The following is a 16,695-nucleotide window of genomic DNA, read 5'->3' as shown; positions in this document are numbered from 1 at the left end:
GGGGAAAATGATCTCAACACTAAATGCACCTTTCAGGTTTTTCATATTTTGTTGATATTTCTGAAAAGTATTTTCCTGATTATCAACTATATTTAAGCATGATTTATTGTGACTTCAGAAACTTGTGCAGATTTAAGGTCCTCAACAGATACTCTGAAATATCCTTTAAAGGTGAACCTCATTGAAAATAAAGTTATATATCAATGGAAAGCTTATGATGTCAGGATATTAAAAATTATTTTTTCCGATTTTTTTGATTGCTAATAAAGCTGAAAAATTAAAAAATGATTGAATTTTTTGTCTTTTTTAAGGCGCCCAAAAAGCACCCAAATCAATCGTCTATGACCTTGGGAATGCTCGTGACGTAAGCTCAGGGTTCGTGAGTCACGTGATCCTACTCGGAAACATGTAAACAAGACTTGCTTCCTGTACTTTGCAAGCTGCCCGGCAAGTCTGATTTTCACAATAAAGCTTGAAATTAGAGGAATCTTCAAATTGCTGGTTCCTTCTATATATATTAGAAATAATAGAATTATTGTCAACACATAAATTTTCCGTACATTTTTGACAAAATGGCTGGGTATAACTGGGTAATTGAGTTTGAATTTCGCGCTGGGATCAATCCCATGCGCAAATGCTGCTACCGTTCATGTCATGGACTGAATAAACATGATCGAATAACAAATTAAATGGTTGTTTGTGACATTCCCTATATATTCTTGATTCATTTTAAAATGTCGGATTAAAAAAAATATCGTCTTGCAGTAATTAAAAAATTAATAAAAAACCGCCGATTTCATCAAATCCAGCCCATAAAAGGTTTTCATATTTAGCGTACGGTAATACATTCTTTCCACACAATCGCGATTGAAAGAAACAGATACTCGGGCAGATACTTTATTATATAATAAATACAATTTAGGCTTAGTATGCTGTTATTTGATGGAATTCTGAAATCTGAATAAAATTAAAATATTGTCACTTGTGTCATGATTCTTTAATGATAGTACAATCAGTGTACGGTACTGAAAAAGTGAAACATTCATGTTTTATGGATTACCGAACACGATGCGTAAATTGCTGCTGAATTGCAGGGACGGATAAGCACAAACACAGCGACTCGCTTCGGGGCTTCGTCCTCCGTGTTTCATGGGGTGTTTCAGCAGATTTGATCAATCGTTCCCTTATATTTGGAACATTTACAGGAATAAATTTTGCTGATGAAGTAGCAATAAGTTGGAAATATCAGAATGTGAATATCAAATCGGTCATTTTGTCTGCAAGTTCAGTACAGTCGCGGATACTGAACACTCGGCGTAGTGAGACTCAGTCAGTCACTGAGCTCATCCCGTATGTATCTATCTGAAGTTCGCCTATATCATACATGACCGCCATGACTGGTTGTAAAGCTAAGAAATAATTAAAAAATCCTGTACATGTACCTTATTCTATCCCTTCATTTTCTCATTGTGATAAGTTCATCTCAACTTGGCGTGACGATCTGTACTGGTAGCACTAGCAGTTATTTTTTGTAATCTGTTTTCATTCCGGTTCTTCGCGAATCTTCGCTTCTTCGTGCTTTTACTGTAATATTCCCTATGCATATCGTGGATGGCTTGGCCTATCCCAAATCACCCCGCCAGCACTTTTCCCATTTTTAAATCCACACACTTTATTCAGGAACTTCATTCTTAATTTGATCATGATATTTCATGTTATTCTTATTTTATTGAAGATATTTTTCATGTAAAGTAAGTTGACAATGACTGAATTCGTGCATTGGCCCGATGCATGCCACAGTAATACACGGACATTGTGTTTACAATCAAACCCGGAAGTAACTGTGTGTCCCTGGGCTGACGTCATCAACGAAAGCGCCCAATTTGAACGATTTCATTTTGTAATTTATGGGGGGGGGGTGCCAATATCCAATCTTTGGATGGAGATTATGTCTAGCCTGGTACGCTATGCAAATAAAAAATATTCTTTTCTGATTCCTGACATCATAAGCTTTCCATTGATGTATAACTTTATTTTCAATGAGGTTCACCTTTAAATGTGTTTTTGCTGGTTATTTTGTAGGCTTCTAAAACACTTGATCATGCTAAAATGTGCTTCTTATAGATTGCACATTTTCATCAAATTGACTTTTCCATCAAACTAAAAAAATATTAAATTTATATCAAATTTTGTCACAGGTTGACGTATGTTAAAGAGTTCCTATACAATCTGATCATTTCCATAGCATTTTGAGTATTTTCTAACTCTACCATAAACTCTCCCATATTTCCCCATATATTTGGATTAATAGCGCTGCAAGCAAATCTGGTATATGATCTCACTGTAAATTAAGTTACAACTCTGAATCTGAGTGAAAACATGTCAAAATGTACAAGTAAAGAAGTCACATGGAAAATACCGGATCTATGTATGTGGATTAATGAACATGCCCATACCTATAAAATACAGAACATGTCGGCAAGATGGCAAACTTGATTTTGAGATAATGGCCTTAAAATAATATATACTATAAAAATTGGTCAATTTTTTGAATGCATAAAATAGAAAAAGAGGGATTTTAATCAATTATTACATGTTGACTTTTGTTGATCCCTATTCAACGCTGACATGTAATTGCATGAATTGTACTTAATTTCTTAGAATCACATCGAAGAACCCAGGGCAAATTGTATTATATCTTAACCCTAACTGCCTATAAGGCTTTTTGGCGACGGGAAGGGAAAAAAGGAAGGAATAAAGAGAGAAAACATTAAGAAAGAAGTTGTTTGCTCTGGGGTTGATTCGAACCCGAGACCCCTCGCATGCCAAGCACTGGGTCGGCGACACTTTGCCATGGGTGTTGGGCTTTGCTGGCCAGCGGAACCGTGCCTATATATAACTTAGAGCGATTGCGTCATCACACCACGTGGGATGCACGCACGAACAGCACATATATCAAGTAGTATTTTGTAGTACCCCGTTCTGTTAGGGTGAAGAAGTATATAAAAACAAATGTGGTGTTATTTTAAGGCAGTTTGCAGGGGCGCATAACCTAGTGGTGTTTGCACTCAAACATTGAGACAAATAAAGCTGACACACAAGAGGTACTATACAATGCTTGATATAAGTGGTGTCATTTCCACCCATCTTATGCTTGGCAGGCGAGGAGTAAAAGTTTGAATGCTGAGAGTACCAAGGAACTTCTTTATTCATCACCTCTCCTCTTTCGTTCCTTCTTTCCTTTCCAATAGCCAAAAAACACAGGCAGTATTGGGGTTAACATGAATTAGCTGGTCTTTACAAGTTTACAGCTATATGCCTTGTATCAGAAGAAATAGTTTGACATGTTTCTGGTTTTGTGGGGCCGTTACCAATTCCCACACAGCAAAACAAGGAAAGATGGAATTTCAATCTGGTTTCTCATCAATACCTGTAAACAGAAACAAGGAAACAATGACTTTCAATCTTGATTCCTCAATACCTGTAAACAGAAAAAACAAAGCAAAACAGAAACCTCCAGTTTCTAATCTAGAGAAGTGAATACCCTTCTATCTAGGTTAATTGTTATAATGGACATATAATTCAGTGGGGCTTGTGTTAGGTTTGGTTCAGGTTATCATTGCTATATAAGAATTGGGGTTATTGTCACTGTTCAAACAACCCTGTTTAATGGGTGAACTGAACAGCAGTTGCTTAAATTAATTGAAACAGGTTGTCTAAAATTCTTAATTAAACAACCTGTTTAAATAGTTCAGCAATTGGTTGTTCAGTTCAGTTAAAGAATTGGATAGCAAAAAGTACATAGTACTTTATTGTGGGACCTGAGAGCACATCTGACATACTAAATTGCATTCTGAAAATGAGGAATTGTTAAACATTTAAACAGTGTTTAACATGTAAGGATTTGGGTTTGGGCTGAGATTGGGATTTTGATTATGGCAAGCTTACTATAATGAGGCTAGTCGAAGGTTTTAGATCATATTGGGCTAAGGCTAGGATTTGGGCTGATGTTAGGATTTGAGGTATGGTAAGAAAGGAGGGTTAAGAATTAGGGTTATGTTAAGGGTATTAGGGCCAGGGGTATTAAAGGTTGGTGCTAAGTTTATATAAATAGGTTTATGGTAAAGATTTGGGGTTAATGTTGTGTAAAGTACATTGTATAGTATGGTTATGGTTTATAGAGTTTAAAATCATAGTCACTAGATATAAAGATATACAATGAATTACTATTGTACTTGTATACTATGCCAAAAAAGTATCCAAACACTTTAAAAACAAATCCCAATTTTAAATCTAAATCATATGAATTAAAGTAAATAATTTTTTTCAATATATGCCATTTCTTATCCTGCCGTGCAAAATTTAGCCATCCACCATTCTCAAACCAGAAGTCTAGTCTGTGGATTTTTGAATAGGTCAGTTTGTCACCTTTAAAACTGGACATTTGCCTAATCAAATGCTTGTAATTTTACTTCTTGAGGTCACATAGGATTCAATAGGGTGTCATAATGTGCAGGATTAGATACCGGTAGTGCATCTATTAAAAAAAAAAAATTTACCCAAAATGGTGTAGTTTTAAAATTAGTAATTTTTGCACACGTACAGAAACTTTTTTGGGACAGTATAGATAGATCAGCACCTTAAAAGAGGAAAAGTGAACCCACAAGCAGGCCTGTAAGGCTGTAGCCAGGGTCAAGGAGGAAGATGACTCCCTTTTCACAATCCTAAATCCCCCCCAAAAAACAGGTACCCCCTGGCTACGAGAATTTGCTTCCACAGTCTATGCTTATACATTAAATTCACATGGTGTGACAATGTTGCACCAAATGGCTTCAATTGGGACTTCATTTTCAAACAATTTGCCACTTTAGCTCACTTTCTCCGGGGTGGCACACCACCCTTCAGATTCCCTGCAAGCATGTTGCGTAGCACTGGTGCACTGGAGTTCACTTTTTCTTAAGTCCCCTTCCAAAAAAAATATTTCTTGCTACGTCTGGGACTGCAAGGAAGCAATATTTTCTGATATTAATAATAGCCATTTCAAATTAATTCCATGGCATGCTCATGCATGCATATTGCATATTCCGGATTTAAGTGCAAGTATATACAGCATCCGTAATTCGGCATCATTATTGGATTATTAAATTATGATTTTGTAGATATTGTATGAAGGCATTATTAACTCTTGATTTACTTTTTACAGTTGTTCCTATGTGTCCAATTTCTCAGATTTACATCAAGAGATTTCACAGTGGGATTAACCCGACTGTATTCTAGTATTATTACCAACACTTGGTAAATTGTATTGTAATGACTTTGTCCATTGTAGCAATACAATCATTTATCCCCCAGGGTCGGTGCTAATACACCACAAGCGCCTTTGGGTAAACATGCACAATTAAGTTATGGGTTACCATGGGAGTGATTGGACTTTATTTTCGATCAATACCGAATTAAACTTGCGGGAGTTCATACACCCACAATTCGTGGCCCAGATTTACGGTGTCTCACTGTGTCTGTGTGATGTGGTTAATGATGAAATGTGTTGATTGTGTTTACAATGATTGGGCTAACGATTGTGCCCACTTTTAAATTTTTAACTATGTTAACTTGGACCTGAGTGAGTTGGACTTGTTGCCAAAACAAAAGAACCTGTTGTGATTATGATGAACATGTTTGAATAAATTATGTGACTGAAACACAAACAGTTATTCCAGGTGGAAAATCAGTTGTCAATTCCGCCCATACTCCCACAGTGATTTTGATACATTATGCCAAATGTTTAGATGGAAAGCATGTAAAACATTGAGCAATCTAAGTAGAGTGAGGTCTTTATATAAACCATCCAGCTACTAATAGAAGGAGGTTCCACCCAGAATCCTAATCCACTCAGGGTTTTTAATGACCCTAATGACCTATTAACCCTAGAACTACAAAGAAGGGGGTTGTACCACCCCCCAAGATTTTTTATCCGTCATAAAAAGAAACACACACGTTTACACCCAAACGATCTAAGCTAATCGTAGATACATCCTTTGCGCTCATTTTGGTGATAAAAATTTTCACCCCAGCACTTTACCCGGAGGTAGGACCAGCCATCAAAGATGACCATAGATGGTGGGGAGGGGGGTTGGTGAGGCCCTCATGATTTTCATTTCGTTCTTATGTAATTATTTCAAGAGCTACTGATTTTTTACTTTTTAGTTATGTGAAAATAGTTGTTTCCTTTTATATTTAGCAAAAAATTCTGTGAAATTCGCATTTTGTAGAATTTTTAGCCGAAAATCAATTTTGCCTATACTTTTGTTCATAGCCAGAATTTCCCAAATTTGCATGCTCACATTATGACATCATAGTGACATTATGTGGGGAATGTTTGTACTTATTTTGGTATCACTGGATAGAGGAGACCCATAACTATATATAAGTACCAAATATAGCGGTACGGTATATGATGTTTATAATTGAAAATTAAGGGGGGGTCGCAACAACCCCCATCTTCATATTTTGTGTTACAAAATATGGCTCAGTAGTTCTAGGGTTAATAGCTCGATAGCCCTATGTAGTCAGTCAGTTAGGTAGGTAATGAAGTATATATATTTTATTTATTTATGTACTGAACACTGATTGATTGAAATTCATTCATTGATGCATCAATTGATCATTGTAATCAATTAATTAATGTTATTGATAGATTGATTGACAATTTGACAGTTTTTCATTGATTAATATGCACTTTCCTCAGAAATGTGATTAGTCCAGGTAAACACTGTCAAGTGAATAATTTGAGTAATTTAGGTTATCACAATATGGAACTGTAATGGAGAGGTTTAAATCATAGTTTAGTGTGCTAATTCTGTAGTTCTGTAGAAGCATCATGCTCTGGTGCTTAAAATGCCTATTTGAAGATGTATAAGCATTTCCCGCATACATGATAGAAATTGCTGACAGCATTCTCTTTTAAACGTCTCTACACCGCACACAGGGCTCTTTTTAATGCCACTGTTTTCTTAGTTGATAACCAGAGGTGGTATTTCAAGGTGGATAGAATAGGTGTCTTATTCCACACAAAGAAATGAATGCAATGTACTTGTGTAGGATGTCAAAATACTGTGAAAAATATGTTTTGTAAATTTGAATACAAGATCAGGTTCCTTACTTGTGCAGCGCATGAAAGTATGCTTCCAATGCAATAAATTTTCTGTCATTTATAGTTTTTCTTGGCTCTTTATGGAAAACTAGTGAAAAGGATAGAAAAGCATGGTAGGATATCTGTAAGATAACTGTATATAAACCAATGCATGGGGCATATCCTGGAGGGCCTCACCCCCTGTGTATGGATAACTAAGTGACTGTTTTGGCTGCAGCTTTGGAAACCCAAATGATCCACAAAATACCTTCATTTTCAGCAATCTTCAAACTTTTACCAACTAAACTTTTACACAAAAATATTGTCCACCAAGTGGCTTCAATTGGATCTTCACTTTGAAAAAAATTCAAGGGGGCACAGATACAGCTATAATTTGAAATGGGTTGATCTCTAGTTGCCGAATCCCCCACTACTAACAGATCCATGCCTGTGCCCCCCCTTTTTTTTAAATACTGAATCCAGTCCTTTAATTGTATATCCATACAAAGCAACCATTTAAACATTAACAAACAAACAAGTTGTAGTACATCTACATATCATAGGACCCCTATCAAGATCAGCTATATACAGAAGGAAACATGAAATCTTTAATATAGTCCTGACAGAACCCTGACAGAACTAATGACAATTTTGACCGCATGATACAAGGTTAGACTCATGTAGTAATGGTAACATTTATTTATACTAACCTAACCTTTATTACTGCTACAAATATCCTAACATTGACTTCCTTATTGTTTATCATTGACAGGATATGCCATTGCATCAGGGAGATTCCAAACCAGAGATTCCATACAGGGAGTCGCGTCAGCACCTAGGGCGATGAGAAGACAGAAAGATATAACCACAGGGAAGGTCATCATATATGACCTAGAAACTTATGAAGTATACCAAGAACTTTATGGAGACTTGGTAAGGGTTTTTGCATTGTGTATAATGTTATTTGTGTTAGCTTTTGTGTGGGTGAGAGAGAAATTTAACATACTTGATTCTTGTACGTGAATAAGGTATTGCCTCATTGTAGTGGGGAATACCCTTAATTCTGGGAATGATTTTTATAGTACTGTTGATTTATTGTAAATTAGGAGAAAAAAACCGGAAATGCAGCCCAGATAGCCCATGGGACCACTCGGTGACCAAATATTTTCTCAGTAACACCTAAATGAATTTCACTTTACCACCAGAAATAACCCCTCTCGTATTAAGAGTACATTTTACAAAATGTCATCACCCAGTATTTTTTTACTTAATTTATCAACCTATATAGATTAAAATTACAGCTTCAAACAAGTTGATGATTATCAAAAACACTGTGTGTTTTTCTTCAAACACTGTGTTTTTCAATTACATAGAATGTTTTACTTGTCAAGTTCCCAAAAACAACTTTTTACACTCTATTTATTTATTTCCGGATGATTCCTCTTCCTCTTTTATTGGAACATGCAATCAGTCTATGTTGAGCAGAATTCAAATCCATCTTCTCACTGCATGATAATATAACAAAAGCTTATGTCATCCATTTTCAGATTTACTGGATATATTGATGAAATCACTTTCAATATCATGCAGACAATTCATTGAAATTTGATCTTAATCTGTTTTGGGGCAGGATTTATAATAAACACATATTCAGAAATAGTTTGTTAAGCTCTGCCTAAAACTACGGTTTAGTGAGCAGGTATTGTGATAAATGTAGCTAGAGAAAAGGAATTTACTCAGGTTCTATTATTTCAGTTCAAGCTTTATAGGTTAATAACTGTGTGTTATTTGTTGGCAGAGACATTGGACAAACTAAAGCATCAACATTCAGAGCAAGTGTTTGTTCATTATCGAGAGGAACAAGTAATACACAGTTTTTCACACAGGAGAAAAACATCCCGTGAATTTGGCTATTTTTGTAACAAAATATTCAGTAATATTAGAAAATATGAGCAAATATAAATGCATCCACCCCCAAGTAAAGTGAATCAATTTATATGCTACCATTCATGTATGTACATCCATGGGCAACAGGAAGTCAAACCAATAGGTTTTACTTTTATTTTGTGTGTGCTCTAGGATTAGATGTTTCCTGACCAACAGAAACAAGATTAGTATGATTTTGATATTTTCATTTTCCATTGAAGAGCAAATTATGGGTTTTTTTTTGTACTTCAAAGTATTGCAGAGAATTACATTTTTATTTTGTGTTTGAAACATTTAAAGAAATTAATTATGTTTTACTGTTTTTGTCTTGTTCTTCTAGATGAATACATATTATGGTGCGGCCATAGCAGCTATTGATTTGAATAATGACACTTTCACAGATCTGTTGGTTGGGGCTCCATTGTATGCTGTAGAGGAGGATGAAGGAAGAGTCTATGTATATATTAACAATGGCGCGGTAAGGATAAAGTAAGGCTTTATGGGATGGGGAGAGGAGTGAGTCCAACAACTAGTAGAGTTTACTTGATGACATTGGTCGGTTGTTGGTTCTACCTTAAATGCTGTAGAGGAGGATGAAGGAAGAGTCTATGTATACATTAACAATGGCGTGGTAAGGATAATGTATGGCTGTATGGGACGGGGAGAGGAGGGGGTCCAACAACTATACTAGAGTTTGCTTGAGGACACAGATCTGTTGGTTACTGCTCCCTTGTATGCTGTAGAGGAGGATGAAGGAAGAGCAGTGGCGTAGCCAGGACTTTTTCGGGGGGGGGGGGGGGGCGGGGGGGATAAAAATTGGCTACAATTACAAAAAAGTCCTTCCACAAGGGAGGGAGAGCAAGACTTCTCACAGTCACATGGGGGCAGCTTGGCTATGGCTATGCCACTGAGAAATAGTCTATGTATACATTAACAATGGTAGGGTAAGGATGGAGTGAAGAGAATGGAATAAGGAGTGGAGAGGGTCCAACATTTACTGGAGTGTAATTGAGCTCACAGTACTGTGGTTGGTGCTCCTCTGTACACCGTGGAGCAGGATGAAGGAAGAGTTTATGTATACATTAACAATGGCGGAGTAAGGATACTTTTAAGGAACATAGAACAGTGGGGGATCCAACAATTTAATTACAGTGAAATTAGAACCTCAAATATGAAGTCCACTTTTGGGTTCTGGAAAAAAAACAGCTCTATGTATGAGAATCATCATTACACATCTTTAAAGTTAGTTTGGCTTATCATCACAGCAGCTGAAGGGAGTATCCCATCATGCATTGTAGTCTATCTGCTTGCTCCGTAGTAAATACATAAAAAACAAAAAAGTAAGAACCGCTTATATATTGAGAGCTATGGATAGTTTCACAATACTCTAGAGATCATATTGTTTCAAACAAAAGTCTAAACTCCCTGATATAAGAGAGTAATTGAAAGTTGAAGTGAGGGATTTTGTATACAATTTCTGTGGCATGTGCAGTTCTACTATGATACTGCAGAGCATGATGGGATACACCTATCAGCTGCTGTGGCTTATCATAGGTGAAAATTATTCTCATTTTGTTACAGTGTGCATCAATAAACTGTGTGTACACCATTCTATATCAATACACGGTGTTATGAGTCTTATTTTTTGCCTTATATAAGTCGAACAAACTTAAGTAGGTGATATGTTCATTTTTGTGTGTCTCCTTCCATAGTATAAGCTTAATTATAATAGCATAGTAGCATAGGTTTTATTTGTTTTGACATTTTAAGTGCAGTTATCATATTTGAAATTGTGCTAAATAAATTAGGAGCTGCTATATAATGCTGTCTGATCAAGCAATCCTTATAAATCAATACTATATGTGTTCACTTTTTGTATATACCAGGGACAACTAAAGCCACTAGATTTCAAACTATCTGGAAATAATGTGGCTGGTGCTAGGTTTGGGTCAGCAATAGCTGGAGCAGGAGATCTCACTGATGATGGTTATGAAGGTAGGTCATAGTAGTCCGACGAGTAGGACCTGTTTTTTTCTTAGTTACTAACTATACTCTAATTCTGATCGCTCAAGAAAGATTAACCACAAAAATACACTAACAAGCGCCTCCCAAAAAAAAAAAAAAAAGGCGCTGTCACTGGACTTCGCGATTCGTCTTTCTTGCACCATGTCAGATAGTGATCATAGTGTGAAATGAGTATAGTCTGAAATGAGTATAGTCTGGTAACTTAGAAAAAAAGGTCCTACTCGTCGGACTAGGTCATAGTTGAAAGCTACTGCACATGTTGTGATGACGCAATCACCCTAAGTCATATATATGCACATATTCATTGGCTGGGCCAGCGAAACACCAATAGCTACTGGTGGGCGACTTAGTTCTTGGCATGCGAGGGGTCTCGGGTTCAAATCCTACCCAAAAAGCAACTTCTTTGTTCATCTTCTTGCTGTCTTCCTTTATTCTTTCCCTTCTATTCACCCAAGAGCACTTGCAGAGTTAAGGTTAACTCTATGAGTCTGATGGTCAAAATATAATCACAAGGTGAAAGATGGATTGTTCCATTCCATGAACTGTAAAAATGGAACAATACCGGCCGATTGATCATATTTTGACCATTACACAAATTTAAGACAGTTAATTTGTTTTATTATCTCACTCGTACATGAATTCAATAATATTTCATATTTGACAACACAACACCAAGTTCTGCCATGGCTTATTTCATTCTATCAAAATCTGCCCATAACTTAATCAATGAGTCCATGAGGTATTAGGATGAGCAACAGTTTCTTACCTGCACATACTCAACACACATACTGTGTCTGGCCAGTGAACGGAGGCTGGTTATGTATTGCCCAGCATAAGCATTGCTGGGATTGGAAAAACTATGAAAGGGTGGAAGTTGATGGTAAAAAAATACCAAATGGTAATCAACTGTCTGCAATTTATTTATGAGCTATATAAAAGATGTTGATCCTCTTTTACATTGCGTCTACATTTTGAAAATATTTTTATCTCAGGAATTGTAATTGCAATTTCAATTTGGTCCTCAGTGTATTGTTGGTTTTGAAATAGCCTAGAATATTTAATGTAATATGAAAATAGATATAACACAACAAACACCTCACTTAGCTTAATCATATCACATATCATATCAGTAATAGAGCTTTATATATAGCACTTAATATGAGGCTTCACATGCCAAATGGATATATGCCAAGGCTGCCATGTGTGTGTTTGTTTTGGTATTTGTTACTTGATGTGAAAAAGATATAATCGCTAACTTAGTGAGGGCACCAAATACAGTGATTGCAACATTAAACGCTGTACAATCCATTTAAAATAAGATATTGATTATATGTACTAAAATGTATAATTAAAATTAAATTTTGCTTTCTTTAGGGCAAGTGGATTTCATTATAGGAGATATATTTATATGTAGCAAATTTCATTTACATAAAATCTAAAAATTATCACAAGTCATATTTTTGCAATAGCAAGTGTACTAACATACTATATAGAGATAAGACAAAAACGATCTAATCAGGCCAAAACAATCAATTGTTTGCTTACCCTCGCACGCTCTTTGTAAACCAAATTGTTGAGTCAAATATTTATTGTTTTTATTTCATAGCAAAAACATATTTACATAGACCTAATTAGCTTAATAGCCTTAATATTGTGGTTAATAGCCTTAATATTGTAATTTAAAATATATTTTTACTGTTTTGCTTCATTCATGTTTTAAAATAGTTTCAAAGTGTGAAAAAATTTAAAGAAAACTTTTCAGGATATCGACAATTCTGAATAAAAAAAGGAATTTGTGACCATCCACCACAAATGGGCTGTATAGCAGAAGACCTTGTTTTAAGATATGGTCCACTGAACCTCACAATCATTACAAAACAAAGGATTTCACAATTCTTTTACCGACTTTTTGCTTCCTTTCAAATAAGCATCAGGGACACTAATATGTCAGTATAAAGCTTATTTTGAGGAAAATATGCTTGTCCAATATCTCAAAAAGTGAAATGCTGATATTACATCCCATTTGTGATGGACAGTCACATTTCTGGAATTTCTTAAATAAGGGTTGGTATTCTTTTGCACCTTAAAAACTTGTATCCCAATTTTTGCAATTAGGGTTGGTCAGGAGAAGCAAGCAATTTTTTTTTGGGGGGTAAGAATTGCACAATTAAATGGAGCTTCACATTTTTCAGCATGTTTTTCTTTCTTTTTGTCAATTCTTCAAAATATGAAAAAAAACACCTAATGGTGAATTGTATAGCCTTGCCTTTAGCAAATATTTCATATATTCTTACACTTTCATACAGATCACAGATAGTGCTATATCTTGATAAAAAATAACATTGGGCAGCGCATGCATTGAAACTCTTCATAATTATACAGGTCTTTTAATGCATAGATTTAAAAGATAGAACACTATTACTAGTGAGAAAATCAATTTACCATTGCCTATCAACTTGTAAACATGGCAATATTTGATATCATAGTTGAGGGGATCTCTAATTGGAATTGTCAGTTGTCAAAACTCAGAGGAGAATGAAGATAGTGCTATATGATCATAGCAGCAGATGGGGAGGCTGGTGTGATGGGGTGGTGTCTTTTGGTATTGAGTTCAGTGACCTATGCTCTTGCAGAAAATAGGCTAAATGTTACAATTGTTCCTGATGTGTACCAAAAAAGGTATTGGTTAAATCCAGTTGAAATCCATACACCTTCTATGGAAGACATGAACTTAATGACCTTAATCTCCCACACAGGGGGTGTAGATTTCAAATGGAGTCATGCATTAATTAGGAATAGCAACAATACATGAAAACTATATTATATACAGATTTTTCCAATGTTCATTATATATTTAAACAGCTCCCAATATGTGTCACAGAAAGAGGTTCCAATGTTTGTGTGCCCCCTCACCAGGTGTAATCAGACAGAATGCGATTAAAGCAACACCAGGTTTGTGTATGTATGAGGGAGGATGTTGAAAAGATATGTATGGGGTGTACATGTATATGTGACACGATCTGGTTCATGGGGGCCAAAGGTGGCAAATTTGAAATTGAGATAAAAGCAAAAATATGGAGTAAAAAACAATAACATTCATAAGAAAATATACATCACAAAACTTCATAAAGTTCTTTAGAACCAAGTATGCTAGACCTTTGGTGTTTTCAGTATAGGATAGCTTAATATGTGTATTTAAAAGTAATAATAATAATGACTAAATTTTCAATAATGCCTCTTTTGGCCTCCGTGGACCAGATCGGGTCACATATGAGAAAATTGTGAAAATGTTGAATGACTCCTAACATGTGCATGTGACATTTTGTTGTTTTCAGATGTAGTAATTGGTGCACCATGGGAAGATGATAACTCAGGAGCAGTGTATGTGTACTTTGGTTCAGCAAGTGGTATTCAAATGAAATACTCTCAGGTACGATGCATGCAAAATGTCATACGCAACATTGGTGGAATTATTACCGTAACCACTCGGGTATAAGCCCACCCCCCTAGATTGCAGATTTCACTTCAAAAATGGGGGTGGGGTTATAACCAGGGAAGGGCTAGTGCTTGAATTTAAAAATAAGAACCACCCCCCCCCCCATTTGTATATGCCCAATGTATCAGTAATTTCTATCATCTATGTCAATTTCTTAAGTGTGGAATGTTAATTATCAACTGATATTTTTTTTTATTTGTTCTTAAATATGAGAGCAAAGCATTGATTTGGTTTAAGAACTTGGCCAAAATTTAGGACTGGGCTTATACCTGAGTGCACCCTTGTTCCCAGAATGTTTTGAAAAATAGGGGGTGGGCTTATAGCCAAAGGTGGGCTTATACCCGAGTGGTTACGGTACATTGCTTTGCTCAGTAATTAATACACACTGACATATAGGCCTATTAAAATGTGGACTTATGATAGCAGTGACTCTACAAAGTGCATATTTCACACACTGTATAAACAGTGCAAGTGTTACACACAGCTGAGATTCCAGCGAATCAAAGTCATTATCCAGGTCTAATCTCTTACATTAACATTATTTTCCCTTTACTTTAATTGCAGAGACTAGCTGGCAGAGAATTTGTTCCAAATATCAAGAGTTTTGGTTTATCTGTGACTGGAGGACAAGATTCAGATTTAAATTTTATACCAGATATTGTTGTAGGGGCTCCAGCTAGTGACATAGTCATTTTGTTCAAGTAAGTATAATATGTGACGTGCCTTGTCAAAAACAGACACTTTTGGGCAGGTCATCAATTTTGAGGTTTTTACATATCTTAAATATAGAGATATTTTGCTCCACAACGCCGTTTTCCCCAATGAAATCAGACATTCCTAAGCGAAGATATTGAGTTCGTAAGTTATGGTATAATAAAATTGGAAATTGAGATGTCAGCCATTAAAAATATTATTGACAATGCTGAGAGTAGGAATGACCTTGAAAAATGTATGAAAAAATACAAGATGCCAATTATATTTCTGAAACTATCAGACAATATTTTAAACATTATTAATATCACAAATTTGCAACAAGCCCAAATTGTAAAAAAATCATCCCGGGCAGATTTTTGGCTATTTCTCCATTTACGATCCTGCCCAAAAGTGTCTGTTTTCGATATACCACGTAAAATATAATGACAATGGTGTCTCTGTACAATAACAACTACTGCAAAAGTACCACATTTTTGCAAAAGTACTTTTTTGCTCTTTGCCAATTTTGAACTGTTTCACTTGTTTTTAAATTTGCGATTCTAAAGTTTCCATTCAGTGAACTACACACAAAAGGAATACATCCGCAAGTTGCTATTTTCGCAATACAATGTCTCCTTGAAATGCGAAACTGGGGGAAAATGTAGCACTAAAATGTCCAGTTTTACCGTATTTTGCCTAACTGTTCCACCAAATGCATAAGCTTAAATAAGTCAATTTGACTCCCATTTAATCATAATAGCTAATGTTTATTTCTTAAAATATTACAAGTAACCTGTTCTGAGGTGTTAATGGCTATCCTTAACATATACTGCTTGCCTTGGTATGTGTTAACATTAGTTAGTAATTTGATGCCTTCACTTGCACGAGAATCAGGTTTGCCTTTATTAGATTGCGTTCAGGACATGCTTCATGATTGCCATTTAGATCATTTCAAAAATGTGCACATCAGATGGTTAGGCTGCCAACAGCTTTCGGACCACAATCACATTTCAAAATACAACGCAAATGCATGACCTTGGATAACCTTATTGAAAATGTTAACCAATCAAAAGTGCTTTGGCATGGTTGGATTCACTTCTGCATCATGTGCACACAGGTGTTCATTAGAAAGTGTACATGGACAATTCATAACCTCTTGAATATACGCGATGCGTGTGATCCAATCATATTTTATTATTTGTAAAAATGCAAACACAAATGGAGATCATTAATATCTCACAATTGACTGCAAAATGCATATAAATAAATATTAGTAACCTCCGCACGCGCCATGTTGTGCATGAAACAAACTGAACCCGCACTGGCCGCCATATTTGGAATGCGCACTTCCATATTTGCACAGATTGCGATACGCACTTTTGTTATTGTTCGTCCTGTTTTAGCCCATTTGATTTTTAAAAAGTTA

The 16,695-nt window shown here is 35.7% G+C and overlaps 1 protein-coding gene across 1 annotated transcript in view; it reads left to right on the top strand.

The window, feature by feature from the left end:
• The window catches only part of LOC140158628 (integrin alpha-9-like), a 105,225-nt gene that overhangs the window by 71,509 nt on the left and 17,021 nt on the right, over positions 1–16,695 (top strand). Inside the window, exons 7-11 of the mRNA XM_072181790.1 lie at positions 7,902–8,062; positions 9,396–9,533; positions 10,942–11,050; positions 14,416–14,510; positions 15,141–15,277. Of these exons, the coding sequence (XP_072037891.1) occupies positions 7,902–8,062; positions 9,396–9,533; positions 10,942–11,050; positions 14,416–14,510; positions 15,141–15,277 (640 nt within the window). The remainder of the gene's footprint in view (positions 1–7,901; positions 8,063–9,395; positions 9,534–10,941; positions 11,051–14,415; positions 14,511–15,140; positions 15,278–16,695) is intronic.

This window comes from Amphiura filiformis, chromosome 8 (assembly GCF_039555335.1).
Source record: "Amphiura filiformis chromosome 8, Afil_fr2py, whole genome shotgun sequence".
Taxonomy (NCBI): domain Eukaryota; kingdom Metazoa; phylum Echinodermata; class Ophiuroidea; order Amphilepidida; family Amphiuridae; genus Amphiura; species Amphiura filiformis.
Note: the sequence above shows the minus strand (reverse complement) of the source record. Positions and strands in the feature narration are given on the sequence as shown.